The sequence below is a fragment of the Furipterus horrens genome, unplaced genomic scaffold (genome assembly GCF_987537825.1).
Source record: "Furipterus horrens unplaced genomic scaffold, mFurHor1.1.pri manual_scaffold_12, whole genome shotgun sequence".
Lineage (NCBI taxonomy): Eukaryota > Metazoa > Chordata > Mammalia > Chiroptera > Furipteridae > Furipterus > Furipterus horrens.
In genome coordinates this window covers 2,104,435-2,119,028 of record NW_028327182.1, presented here as the reverse complement: position 1 = coordinate 2,119,028, position 14,594 = coordinate 2,104,435, and the positions used below count along the sequence as shown (strand labels likewise).

Genomic DNA, 14,594 nt, shown 5'->3' with positions numbered 1-14,594 from the left:
GGTTCAAACTCTCACACACATCTTTGTAGAACGTTTATTTCTGTGGGTCAGTAAGTTACCTATTAAAATTTTATTATTATTCACTTATTCTTTTAGCTTTTTTATTTTCATGAAGCCTCAGGAAAAGAAGCACTCCTAGCTCGGAATAGGCTTTCTCTCCCTATGACTAATAAAAGCCAAGGGAAGGAATAGTGCTAATTTGGCTCCATGTACTTAGAAATAAAACATTGAAGTTTGATATAGAAAAAGAAATTGTTAAGATTCTTATGTGGTATTTATTTAAAAACACTACAGAAGAAAAATGCCATCCAATTTGTTCCTTGAAGAAGGGAAAGTAAGGTCAATACGTGAAAAAAGTAGATATTAGTGTATTTAATTATATAATTGGAAAAGTCTACCAAGTTTTCTTTTTGTGCTGATGTATAATCACAATTTCTATCATCTATTGAATACCTGTCACAGGAATTGTTCTAAATGTTTCATAGGTTAATGTCTTTAAATCTTCTAAGCAATATGCAGGAGGTACTCCCATTTCACAGGTAAAGAACTTGGTTTATGGGCAATACGTCTGGATTTGAACCTCATCTATCCGATTTCAAAACTATTCTTTTAGCCACCATTCCCTACTGAGGGGACTATTTGGGATTAGGCTGGGGATGGTGAGACAGAAGCAATGGGATGTTCGGGAGAAATGTTTTACTTTGTGAGGAAACCACGTGAGCTTTCCGCTGTGCTCACAGAAAACAACACTGTGGCCTGAACGAGGAGAGCGGATCGCGTGGTGACCATCCCGACAGCTTCGCTGAAGGCAAATGGGCCCGGCCCGTGCGCTGCTGCGTCTTCTCGCCGCCACTGCGAAGGAAACCAGGCGGAGCTCGTTTTAATGAAAAACGAAGGAACGAGGGATAAAGGCGCGTCCCGCGCGTGACACCCCATCTCGCTTCCACAGCCCAGATCAGCAAGTTTTATAAAACAGATGCACAACAACGCAGCGAGCGGAAGCGCCTCGATCCTTCCCGTTTCCTGGATCCCTTGGATTCCCTGTGCTGTTGTGCTATTTAATGTCCACGTGCTGGGTGCTGACTGGTCAACGACGGAGTTATTTCGAGCCACTTCCCACTGGTTATTCCATCAGAGAGAGGCTCTAATCCAAAGCTGAGGCACAAAGTTGGGCTAAACTTTGGGGTACACGCTCTCTCTGACTTTGCAGAGATTCTGTTAATAACTATTCCAAATGACTCTTGCACATTTTCTCATAGCGTTATTTTTCTTTTTTTACCCAGAGTAAGGGCTTTTTAATTATAATTATAGAGACATGTAATGATAATACCCTCAACAGGCACTAGATTAATGGTTAGACACATTATAAAATATCTGCCAGAAAAGCATAATAAGGAGTGATATATTAATGGAACTATGAAATTAAATTTTGGTTCATCTTAATGAATATAATTAACAATAATTTATTTATTCCAGGTAATTTTTGTCTACAATTAAAATGATTCCCCGGAAACATGAAGGCTAATGGAGTTTTCAGAACCTTTATAAGCACAGAGATATAAAATCGACTGAGTCTTAGTTGGCAGCTCTCACCAAAACAGGCAAAAGCACGTTGACAAAAATGGCTTTTCCCAGTCCCATTATCTCCCACCTGGTATTTTTGGTAGAAATGAAATGAGGGCCTCAGTCTAGGTTCCAACTCAGGCCAGGTGGGACAGTGAAGGAACCCGGGTTAAATCGTAATTTTGTCTCCTCCCTGGAGCGTGACCTCCACCTCTGACAGCCCCGGTGCATGTCTGTCTGTTCACCTGAAAAATGGGAACAATATCTCACTTGAAGGCTTAGAGACGCAGGTAAAGGTGAACAGCTGCTAAGGGACGCCATACGACAGCTCTCATGGTCAACAATAACCAACCTTAAACTTCAACCTTTGACAAGCTTTTCCTTCCCTAACACGAATGCCAAACACAGTGGCAGCTACCGTGCCCCAGATGTCACTGTGCAAAACAAAAGCTTGCTGGTCAATGTTCGTTAATATGAAAATAAGTATATATATCTTCTTTCTTTTTTAATTTCACTGAATGGGGTGTGACTACATATATTGTCTTGTGAATTTCTTCCTGCTGGCAGATGAGGCAAAGAAGACGAAAACTGTTAATGGATTGACGTGAAAATTGGTCAAAGTATGCTACTTGAAAAAATGAAAAAGCCAGAGAACATCTTTGCATGCTGGCAATGAGTACAAAGTTTGAGGTCACGCTGGTCTGGGGGGGACGCTGCCTGTCTTCGTGAACGTGCCATTTGTACTGGTAGGAATTGCACAGGGGACAGGAGGAGGGCAAAGCTGTGCGCAGAAGGAAGAACATGAGTGAGCTACAAAGAAGGAAAGCACAGGGTATTAATTGGGAACAGAATGATTCAGGTTGGCAAAAGCCTTGCTTCCCAAACTGGGGGCCCCTAAATTATTGGAAGTGACTCATAAATAAGTTACGTATATGAGGCATTTCTTTTCATTTTTATTCTTTTCAATTACAGTTTGCAATCAATATTATTCTGTATTTGTTTCAGGTGAACAGCACAGTGGTTCAGCGATCATAAACCTGACAAAGTGGTCCCCACCCCGGTAGTTCCAACACCCACCTGGCCCTGCACACAGTTATTACAATGTTACTGACTCTGTTCCCCCTGCTGGACTTCACACCCCCGTGACTGTTCTGGAACTGCCCGTCTGTCCTTCTCAGTCCCTTCCCCTCCTCACCCGGCCCCCCAAGCCCCGTCTCCTCTGGGAACCCGCAGTCTGTTCCCTGCACCTATGAGTCTGTTTCTATTCGGTTTGTTCATTTACACTGACATTTAGATCCCACATATGAGTGAACTCATATGGTCTTTGTCTGTCTGACTTATTTCCCTGTGCACAATACCCTCTAGGCTCATCCATGCTGCCGCAGATAAGAAGGTTTCCTTCTTTTTTACTGCCAGTATTCCATCATGTACATGCCCTGATGCTTTTGTGTCCACTTGTCTGGTGATGGGCACCTGCGCTGCTCCCACGGCTTAGCTATTGTAAATAACACTGCAATGAACGCAGGGGTGCATGCATTCTCTCGAATACGTGCTTGGGGTTTCTTTGGCTATATTCCCAGAAGAGGAATCGCTAAGCCATAAGGCAGTTCCATTTTCAAGTTTTGAGGGACTTCCATACTATTTTCCATAGCAGCTGCAACAATTTTCATTCCACCAACAGCAGAAGAGGGTCTTCTTTTCTCCACATCCTTGTTAGCACTGTTTGGTGATTTGTTACTGATAATCGACCTGGCAGGTGTGAGGTGATGTCTCATGGGGGTTTTCATTTGCATCTCTCTGTTGATTAGTTGAGCACCGTTCAGTATGTCCTCCTTGTAGAAGGGCCTATTCGGGTCCTGTGCCCATTTTTCATTGTATTGTTTGGCTTTTGGTATTGAGTTTTGTAAGTTCTCTATAAATTTTGGATATTAACCCTTTAACATATTTATTGCTGGAGAATTTGCTCTCCCATTCAATGTGTTGTCTTTTCATTTTGTTGATGGTTTCCTTTGCTGTGCAAAAACATTTTAGTTAGATGTAGTCCTGTTTGTTTAATTTTTCTTTTGTTTACCTTGCCCAGTGTGATATATCAGAAAAATATCGCTTTGAGAAATGCGCGAGATTTTACTGCCTATGTTTTCTTCTAGGATTGCTATGGTTTTGTCCAGCATTTAAGTCTTCAATCAGTTTTGAGTTTATTCCTGTGTACAGTGTAAGAAGGGGGTCTAGTTTCAATTTTTTGCAGGTATGTGTCCAATTTTCCCAACACCATTTATTGAATATAGTGTCTTTACTAATTGTGTGTGTTTGCCTCCTTTGTCAAATATTAATCGACTGTAAAGGAGTGGGTTTATTTCTGGGCTTTCTATTCTTTTCATTGATATATATATAACTCTCTTTATGCCAGGACATTGCTGTTTTGATTACTATGGCCTTGTAGTATAGTTTGATATCAGGTAGCATGACTTCCCCATCTTTGTTCTTCTCTTTCAAGATTGCTATGGCTATTCAGGGTCTTTTCTGGTTCCATATACATTTTTGGAATATTTGTTCTGGTTCTGTGAAATATGCCATTGGTATCTTGATAAGAATTGCATTGAATCCATAGGTTGCTTTGGGTTATGGACATTTTAATGGTGTTAATTCTTCCTATTCATGAACATGGTATGTGCTTCCACTTATTTGTATCTTCTTCAATTTCTATCTTCAGTGTCTTATAATTTTCTAAGTATAGATCTTTCATATCCTTGGTTAAATTTATTCCTAGGTATTTTATTCTTTTTGAAGGAATTGTAAATGGGGTTGTTTTCTTATTTTCTTTTTCTGAAACATAGTTCATTACTGGTATATAAAAATGCATCTGGTTTCTGTATATTTTTTTGTATTCTACTACTTTACTGAATTGATTTATCAGATCTAGGAGTCCCTTTGGTGGAATCTTTAGGGTCTCTATGTACAGTATCACATCATCAGCAAATAATGACAGTGTTACGTCTCCCTTCTCAGTCTGGATGCCTTTTATTTCTTCTTGTCTGATGCCTGTGGCTGGGACTGCCAGTGTGATGCTGAATGAGAACAGTGAAAGCAGATGTCCCTGTGTTGTCCCCAATCTTAAGGGAAACACTTATTTCAGTTGTAATTCCAGTTTGGTCCTGGGTAGGGGTGAGTGTAACTTCCACCTACTCTGCCACCACATGGGTTCTCCTGAGATCAGTATTTCTGATTGTGGCAAGAGTTTTTGAAAAGTCTATGAACATGGTCCTTTTAGGATTTTTATGGAGGCTTCATGACACAAGCATGACTGTTTAAGTCACTGTCCTTTGGTGATTCTACATCAGACATTTTTTGTGGACAGAAAAAAATATCAAACACATTTATGATAAAAACACCAGTCATGTTTGACTTAGCCCCAGCTAATTTCAGCATAACCTCATTCGAACCTGGTCACATCTACAAAGGCCTTATTTCCAAAAAAGGTCACAAAATACCATTGGAGACAAAATTCAACCCATAACAGTGTGTGTGTGGTGAAATACATGTAGATGTTGTAATTTTTTAAAAGTAAAGAATTATTAAATAGCACTATAGAATTGAAAATAGCTTTTCATTACTGTCTTTTTTCTCAACTAATGGATAATAAAGGAATAAATCTCACAGGTAGGAGTCTAAATGTCTGAGAACTTTTTTTAATGATAGAAAGGGTTGTACACACCAAAAAGGTTGGGAGCCATTGGCCGCGTTCATGTCAGGAACAGAATGAGGTAACCCTAGCAAGCAAGCTCCGGTCCAGTGTGGGGGCACTTCGGTAACAAGCAAGGACTCGGGGGGTCACTTGCCAGGCAAGGGGGAGCACTAGTGACTTTCTGAGCCGAGGACATGTGTTCAGGGAGGAGCTCTTGTGATTAATAAACAGCTCCGAACCAACAATCCTTCCATCAAGGGGGTCTTTGGGGAAGTCACCTGGGCGCAGGGTGGGCTGGAGAAGCTGAGAGGAGATAGGGGTTGAAGTGGGCAGGATCTCACGGGCAGACAGAGAATGGAGAGAGTGGGTCACAGGCTGGGCCCAGGAAGAGGGGCAGAGCTATGACGCATCTGCTGGTGAGCATCTGTGTGTGCGTGTGGCGTATCTGCATGTGTGTGTTTGTGGGATGTTTGGGGGCTTACATGTGAATTAAAGGGTGTAGATCGTGTCTAGTTCTTTTAAAACTCAAGGGTACTTTTGGTTTCTTTTGATATTTTTAATGTATTGACTTGCTGGTTCACTTTCCATGTGTCAATGCAGTGTTTCTCTACGGGGAAAACTTTAAATCACCGATTTTGACTCATCTACTTTCTTACGCATGTAGGCACTCAAACACTTCTTGGCTGGTAAACACCAACCCTTTAGCCATCCCCAAACTGGGCCAGATTTGTTAACGCAAATTGAATTTGTATCTTGTGCTGGCGTTTTACGTTTGGGAGGAAAAGTGGTGGAATGAAAAAGGTGGGCGTGTCAGCAGTTGGGGGAAACTGAGGCTTAAGTTGGGTGAAGAAATCCTAAGTGGGTACTAGGCTACTCTAAACGATTCCCAGTCCCCGAGACAGAACAGATTGTACCCACGGATCCTGAGAGACTCTGACGACCAGATGGCTGAACAGCTCTCGGCGATCTTTGAGGCATCGTGGAGAAGCGGAGGTGCCCAAGGGCTGAAGGGCCAAAGGCACTGGGAGATAAATAGTCAAAAACCCACAGTAAGTATTAGAGCTTAATATCGCCGTTCGGTGGGGTTATGGGATGTCTCATTCGTTAGGCAAAGGAGGCAGAAGATCATGTCATCAGATTAAACACATTCTCTTGCTTGTGGTCTAGTTACTGGAAAAAGTCATAGTTTGCCTCTGTTTTTACTTGAGTTTTGCTCAGACACAGAGACAGAGCGGACCCAAGCTCCAATCCATCAGCTGCCAAGGCCTCTTAGGACATCCAATCAGACCGTTAGGGAAATACGGGCTCGCTGTGAGTGTCAGGTGGTGGCTCTTTAACAGTTGAAGGGTTATACCAAACAGGCGCTTATGAACAGTTTAAAGTAGCAGTTTTCAAACCTTTTAACTATAATTTGCAGTAAGAAATGCATTTTACATCATTACCTGGTAAGCAGACACGTACAAAGGTATCTTTGTTTACGCGTATGTATAATTACAATAATGGGGGGCATTTTATTTCCATTCTATGTTTTTCTATTTCATTTTAAAAATGCTGGTTGCAACCCACTAAATCTATTGTATGACTCACTCATGGGCTGGGACCCACAGTTTGGAAGATGTGAATTGATTTCAATCAGAATGTTTTTAGTGACTACAGAGCTATTTTTATTCTGTTCAATTGAATATTTGGATGAAGGTATAAGACTGTTTCCAAATGTGCAGGTAATAAGATAATAAGAGAAATAAGACCATCTGGCATGAAATTATTAGCAGTTAAAAATGCAAGAAGAACTAAATAGAAAATTTGAGTAAAAACGAAATTAAAACGGATCTGCACGTGTCTGTACTTCATATCTCAAAATCTACACGTGAAGCTGAGACTGTAGATGTGCTGCTGCTGAGGAGCGGCGTGTCTAGAAACGAAAGAAAAACAGTTAACAAAACAAAGGACTTCGGTGTTTCAGTCGGTAAAAATTTTCACGTGAGAGGGGAATCGAACCAAAATTATTGGAGAACTTACTACACGCCAAACATGAATCTTCACTGTCATGTTGTTGAAACACCCTGAACCGAAGGAAACTAAACCAGTCAAGCTAATTTGATTTGGGTTACATTCCCAGGAGCTATCTTTCCAAAAGCTGGGGCTTGGGTTAGGAGCTTCCCTCTTTTTTCCTGGTCTGCACCTACCTAGAATGTGGAGTACGGACTGTGCTCAGGTTAAGTTCAGAGACAGCAAGACACCTGTTTTTCAAGTAACAGGTGAAGGGAACGGGGCTACGGAGCCCAGAGGGCTGCAGCTGCCTTTCATTCATTTCCGAACATGTCGATGGAATGCAAATTCCAAGCCAGGCGTGGCAGGTGCGGGAAACACTAACATCACGGTAAGATGTGTCTCTTCCCACAGCCAAAGGGAGACATTATTTGTTGACAGTAGCTACTACGTTAACTCCGTTTCGCCCCTGTAGTCCTGTGAATCTCTGCTATGGGTTGGGGAAGACTTTGAAGAGAAGGCACTCGTCCAGGAGGACACAGAGGTGAGAGGTGGGTGGAGCTTTGATCCAAACCCCGGCCCCAGGAAATGTGGAGTGTGTGTTCCCAGTCACTATACAACATTGTCTCCTGAAAGTCAGTCTCATGGGCTTCTTGTCTTTGAAGAATTGACCTTTGGAAGTACGGGGATGTATCTACTCAAGCAAAAATGTATACAAAATTAATAATGGCCACATAAAATATATATTTTTTAATCTAGAGAGTAAAAAGGGGAACATTTTGGGGAGCTTCTATTATTATATAGCTATCTTTTGTTTCAAAATAGGGTTCATGCCAATGCTAAGTTAATTGTACCTTTGCAGGGAAATAGGCTTTGTAGGCTAAAAGGAAACCGACCTGCTTTCTTCCCTAAACCTGATGTTTTGGGGGGCAGTATTGAAAACATAGACCCGTGCAATGAGAAAGACATGTATGTGGTTAGAATTGGTCTTACACGTGTTTATAGGTAATTCAATACACATTGTGCCTGCATACTAAGGGTACAAGGAACCCTGTGACGTATGCTGGCTGCCGGATTGACGATATTAGTTCTAAGTTCTCACTCCTGTGAGTGAACAAGGAGACAGAGCTCACTAACGTGAGCAGACGGCGCCGGGGCCGAGTCGTTAGCGCGACGCCAGGGTCTGTGCGCTTCCATGGTGTCCCTCTACCTGCCAGCAGCTGACCGGGCCCTGGGCAGCTCTTTTCACCAGTAAGCGGTTTTAAATGTCTCTGATATCGAATTACGTGTCACGACAGAAATGGGGTTTCCCTGCTTTTTGCACTGACAGCCTCTTTACACCCCACCCCCCACAGAGACAGGAAAATAAACAAGAAAACCCCCCCACACACACATACTGCTTACCAAACGAAACAGGGAAGATAAAAGCAAAAATATAGAAGGATGTTTCGCTACTCTTTCAGAAACAGCACAAGAAGTTCAAGTTGTCACTGTCAAAGTACTCATGCAAGACGTCTAAAAATAGCAAGAGGTAGCCCTGGCTGCTGTGGCTCAGTGGATTGAGTGCTGGCCTGCGAGCCAAGTGTTGCTGGTTCGATTCCCAGTCAGGGCACATGACTAGGTTGCAGGTTAGATTCCCAGTTGGGGGCGCGAGTGAGAGGCAAACACACACTGATGTTTCTCTCCCTCTCTTTCTCCTTTCCCCTTTCTCTACATATACGTAAATAAACAAGTAAATAAGTTATTTTTAAAAAATAAAATAAAAAAATAGCAAGAGGTAGAACGTTATGTCATACCCAATGGGGCAAAAGTAGGTTTACAGTTGTTAGTATGGAAAACAATACAATAATTAATGAATAATACTACCAGAATAAACCCCATGTTTCAAATATTCACAATTGTAAAGCTCTTTATCCCTCACCCTGTATATGCCTGGTGGAGTGAAAGAATGTTAATGTGATTACCTCTCAGTATGGATTTACATATTTAAGATACATAGATGCATCATTTTAAATTTAAAAATGATAATAGCGCTCGGAAAAGTAGACGATACAAATTTGAGACACACAAGTGCTATACGTGGACATATATGTCATAGGAGTTTTCAGTTCCAGCATATCTAAGTCACACTATTAAAAGTGACTGGCATTGTAAATTTTCCACACGCTTCAGTCATTTTAGCATTTTATGATTCAATTGCGATTTAATTTTAATGAATGTGCCAATTACCACTTCTTTCATAAACTGTTGCTTAACTTTCAATAAGTCAATCTCTCCAGTGCAAATTTAAACAAATACACACGTGAACAAAAACTAATCCTAAGCACTGGTTTTGAGGAACCTTGTTATATATGATCTATAGTGTAGAATTTTACCACATTCCAAACCCTGGGAGTTAACTTGACTAGCCAGTCCAATTTAATATGTGCGAGAACAAAGCAAATTATGATAGATTTGGATATTGACAATTAAAATGATTTCAACATTCCTCAAGATATCTAATATTTCTAGTGGCTTTTAATATATCTTTATTGAAAAGGGCCCTAACCTCATGAAATATTAAAGGAAGTTACATCCTTCATTTCGAGGAAGAAAATGACAAGCCTACCTATTTAGTTTGTACACTAAAGCAAGATTACTGTGTACATTTTAATTTTTTAAACTAAAACTATCTTTGTGCAGAAACAGAAATGTGCTTTTTTTTTTCTTTTTCTTTTTAATCCTCACCCAGGACGGACATTTTTTTATTCCTTTTTTTTTTTATTTTTTAAAGAGCCAGAAAGAGAAACATTGATCAATTGCCGATCAGTTGCCTCTGCTAGGCTCCGTGAACCTGCAACACAGGCACGTGCCCGGGACCGGAATCGAACTCAGGACCCTCCGGTGTACGGCGGGGGTGGGGTGGAGGGAGCGATGCTCCAACCTACTAACCCCCCGACCACGGCTGGCAGTGAGAGTCACCTACCGTTTTGGGTAATTATGGAACCCTCTGAAGTGTGCGTGCCTAAGAAAAGGGAGGCGTCACCACCGACCGGCATCGCACCTGAGGTCGGCAGGCCAGTGCGGGACTTGGAGCTGTCACCAAAGCGCCCCACGGTGGCACGGGGCGGCGGGTCCCAGAGCCGCTCGCCGCCCGGACCCCTGCGCGACCAGGTCTCATTCACGCTGTGCCCGCGCGGGCAGGGGTCGGCCTCTGTCACTCCGCCCCCGAGCGACGCAGGGTCCCCCCACCCCCCCGGGCCCGGGCGCTCGTTCCCCTTCGCTGCCCCCTTCCCTTCGGGCAATTCCAGGGGGCGGAGGGGCAGAACTAGTCGCCCGCCGCCGCCCCAGCTGCCGGGGCACGTGGCGCTGCCCGAGCAGCTGCGGGATGCGACGCCGAGCGCGAAGCTGCCGGAGGAGATGGAGGGAAGGAGACGGAAGCGCAGGCGAGACGCGCACAGCGTCCTTCCCGCAGGGAGACGCCGCGGGCGAGGGGCAGACCGCGCGGGGAAGCCGCACCTCCCCACCCCCCGCCCGCCGGGGCCTGGCAGCGGTCCGCGTGCACCTGCTCACCTGCCCGTGCGCTCGGGGGGCCTGGGGCGGGGCCAGGGAGCGGGGGTGGGGCGAAGCAGGGGAGGGGGCGGGGCTGGGGAGGGGGCGCTCGCGGGCCCCGCCCCCTGGCGCTGCGCAGGCGCAGTGGCCGCTACCGCAGGCAGGGGGCGGCAACATGGCGGCGTGAGCGCGGCGTCGGGCTGCACGACCACGGCGGCGCCCGCAGCGGCGGCGGAAGCAACGTCCGCAGCGGCGGCCACCGGCGGGGCTCCAGCCGCGGTCGGCGCCGGGGCCCGCGGCCCGCGCGCCAGGGCCGTCCGGGGCGGCGGCAGCATCGCGGCGAGGGGCGGGCCGGGCCGGACCGCCCGGGAGGGGGAGCGAGCGGAGGCGGCGGCGGCTCAGCGGCTGGGCGGGCGCCGCCGCTCGCGGGGCAGCGGTTCGCGGCGCCGCCTCCGTCGGGAATCCGCCTGCGAGTCCCCCGCCGCCTGCGCCCGGGAGGGCTGCGGCCGGGCGGGCGCGGCGCCTGGCGCCGGTGGATGCTGGGGCTGCGCGGCGGCGGCGGCCGGGCGGCGGGGGCCGAGGCAGGTGTAACGGTACCGGCGGCCGCCGCGCCTCCGCTCCTGCCTGCCGCTCGGGCGGGGGGCGCATGGCGAGCGAGAAGCCGGGCCCGGGGCTCGAGCCGCAGCCCGCGGAGCTGCTCGCCGTCGGGGCCGGCGGCGCGGCCGGCGGGATGGGGGAGCCGCGCGCGGCGCCCGGCTGCGGCCCCGGCCCGGTGGTGCTGCCCGCGGGGATGATCCACCCCTCGGTGCCGATCCGCAACATCCGGATGAAATTCGCCGTGCTGATCGGACTCATACAGGTCGGCGAGGTCAGCAACAGAGACATCGTGGAGACGGTGCTGAACCTGGTAAGGGCCCCGGCGCGCGCGCTGCCTCCGCGGCCCCGCGGCCCCCGCTGCTCTGCGCGCCCTGGGGCCCTCGCGGGGCGTCCGGCCCGGGGCCGCTGGGGAGCCGCCTGTGTGCCGGCCCGCGCGCCCCTCCCGCGCCCCTCGGGGGTCTCTCCCGCCGCCCGAGCGCAGCGCCCAGCTCCGTGCCTCTGGGGCGCGCTCCCCCGGACCGCGAGCAACCCCCGTCTCCGGGCCGGGCGGGCTTGGGGTCGGCCTGAGAGTTCAGCCGGGGGAAAGGAGGCCCCCTTTTCCCGGGGGTGCTTCCCCCACACCGCTCCTCGCCCGCGGGGCCGCTGTGCGGGGACGGAAGCCCTGCCCCTGGAGCCTCCGTCCCCCGGCGCTTCTGGCCTGCCAGGAGCGCGCGAGCTCCAGCGGGAGCCGCCGGGCTGCGTTGTTTTCGAAGGAGGAGGAAAATGGTGCAGTTTCGCATCCGATTTTGAAAACACCCCGAGGCTGGGTTGTGACGGAGCGAGTCCTGGCTGTGCCTCCTCGGGCAGCCGTCCTGTCTCTAACGTCGCTGACCTCTTTCAAAGTCTGTGTGTGCGCGTGTGCGCCCGCCCGCTGTTGGGTGCGGGGCCCCAGATCTGACAGGTTGGCCTCTGGGGTGTCTTAGGAGCGCGGCCCGGGCCTGGAGACCAAGGAGAGGTGCTGGCTGCAGCCCAGGGGTATTTTTGTGTGTGTCCCCTTCGGGATAAGGAAGAGTGACTGCGCTGTCAACAGAGGCTGGGAAGCCCTCAGGATGTCAGAGGAAGAAATGGGAAGAAACGGGGGGTGGGGGCGGGCACTCCTCCGTTGCCCGTAATTAAGAGCAGCTCGTTTTTAATGGTTCGTAAGCGCGGCTTTTGCTGCGGCAAAGCGTTCCCACAGCGTCCTTGGCGGCCGTCTGACGTGCGCCGAGGCTGGGCTTTGGGAGGCAGGTGTTAAATCAGGGGCGACCGGGGGACTGGTGTTCAGTGTGGAGTCAGAGCGCTGTAAAAATGTGCTTGCGAGGAGGTCTCCTGACACCCGTGTGGTCTGATTTCCCAGCGGAGCCATTATTTCTCTTTGATCTGTTGGAAAACTGGAAGGAGGCTGCCGGTGGAGCCGGGGTCCGTGGACAGATAACGTGGACAGTCGATGGACCTCTTAAATTCACAGCAAAGTTAAAGCTGCTGCTTCTCTTTGTGCTGGTGTTCAGGTCAGAGACAGGGCCTCCCTTGCCTTGCTTTGTTATACTTATTACTGTTTAGATGCGGCACCCTCTGTCTGCCCTTTGTATCAGCACAGAAGTCAGCTGTAAGTTCGGGAGATGTTACCCCATTGATAGAACCAAGTTCTTTTCAAAACACTCACAGACATTGTTGGGAGTCTTAATTTTAACCAGCTGCAAGTAGGTTAGTACTTGCTTCTTTTTTTCTTTTCAAAAGAAAGAGGTGAAATCTCAAAATATGTTAGTATGTGAGCAGGCACTGGATCCTGTACATTTAGAAGGACACATTTCAAGTGTCTCCAGTTTTCATGGAGCCAGTACCGGCTGTGATGGGTTATTTCCATACCGTCTGCATGCTCAGCGATGGTGTCCGCGGTGGGGGCGGCGGAGCCTTCTGGAAGCTGGCGTGCATGGGTTTGGACTTGCTGGGTCGGCCCTGAACAGATGGGTTCTCTGCCTTCACAGCAGAGCACGAAGGGCTGTGAAATATTCCCTCCGAGATAAGAAAGACATTTCGCTGTTCAGTGCAGGGAAAACCTGGCGTGAAGTCCCAGTGTGCAAACATGACCGGGGGTGGGGGGGTGGGGGGGGTGTGAACTTCACAGCCAGGCTGGGAGTGAGCAGAAGTGAGGGAGCCCTGGAACGGTGCATCCCGAGGCCTGCGGGACACCGTGTTCCCTGCATTGCTTCCTGGAATCAGAACAGTTAGGTCTCAGATTCTTAGCCGGTGTTTAAAGAGTGCAATACATCTTTACACGGGAACTTTTGGGGAAAGGCACGAGGGGCAGGAGGGGCTATTTACCACTCAGTTGTTAACTGGACATAGGAAGGGTCACGTTTCCCGGGCTGTGGGGTTCGAGCTTTGTCCTTCCAGTACACGCAGGGTGAAAATGTCATGTGAAAGCTTAAGCTGATTCTGAAAATATTTGTAAATCTGAGGGATTTAAAAAAGTAATTCTCAAAACTTAATTCTAGTTGCTTACTAAGTAAATCAAGTAAAATCCATTTAGGACACTTAGTGACTTGTTAGAGATTGTAAACCTCTCATATTTTCTCTAAAATGAGTTTTTTCAATTTTTAATCTTAAATTTAAAGCATTAATAAGAATAGTAGGTGAAAATAGTTAAATATCTATCACAGAAAAAACTAATAGAACTTCAGAACAGTTTCCACCTTACACAGTACCCTTGTCTCAGTCCCCTTTGTCAAAATAGTTTTCTTTCTATTTTTCCTTAACATTCTTCATATGAAATAAGAGCGTGCTGATACTTGGTGTTTAGGGGCGATTTCTCACGGGCCGTGCCCAGGGAATGAGAAGGGCTGCAAAGCGGAGCGGAGTGTCCAGGAGAGTACCCAGCCCAGCCGTGGCTGTCGCTTCTCTGCGTCTGATGGCCGGGGGTGGGAATGTGTTTCTCAGGTGGACTTGGGGAGCTAGTTCAAAAACCACTCATGCAATGAGAGACAAAAGGAGTCATTTCCACTTCAGATGGATGCTTCGTGCGATGCTATTACACTGACTTACACCATTCAGGTGTGGGGCGCGTGGGTGGCACCAGGACATGAGTACGTGAGTTTGTAAATAACCTTCCGAGAGCGTCTTGTCAAAGGCCTTGCATTGTGGCTTTGCTGGTGAAAGAACCTGGTCAGCAAGCCTTGGCTGAGGGAGGGGTCGTTACTGTGGCATGATCGCAGCA

The 14,594-nt window shown here is 47.8% G+C and overlaps 1 protein-coding gene across 2 annotated transcripts in view; it reads left to right on the top strand.

The window, feature by feature from the left end:
• Nucleotides 1-11,411: 11,411 nt before the first annotated feature.
• NBEA (neurobeachin) overlaps nucleotides 11,412-14,594 on the top strand; it is a 377,725-nt gene continuing 374,542 nt past the window's right edge. For both annotated transcript variants that reach the window (XM_090258648.1, XM_090258647.1), the window contains exon 1: nucleotides 11,412-11,672. In XM_090258648.1, the coding sequence (XP_090114774.1) occupies nucleotides 11,412-11,672 (261 nt within the window). The remainder of the gene's footprint in view (nucleotides 11,673-14,594) is intronic.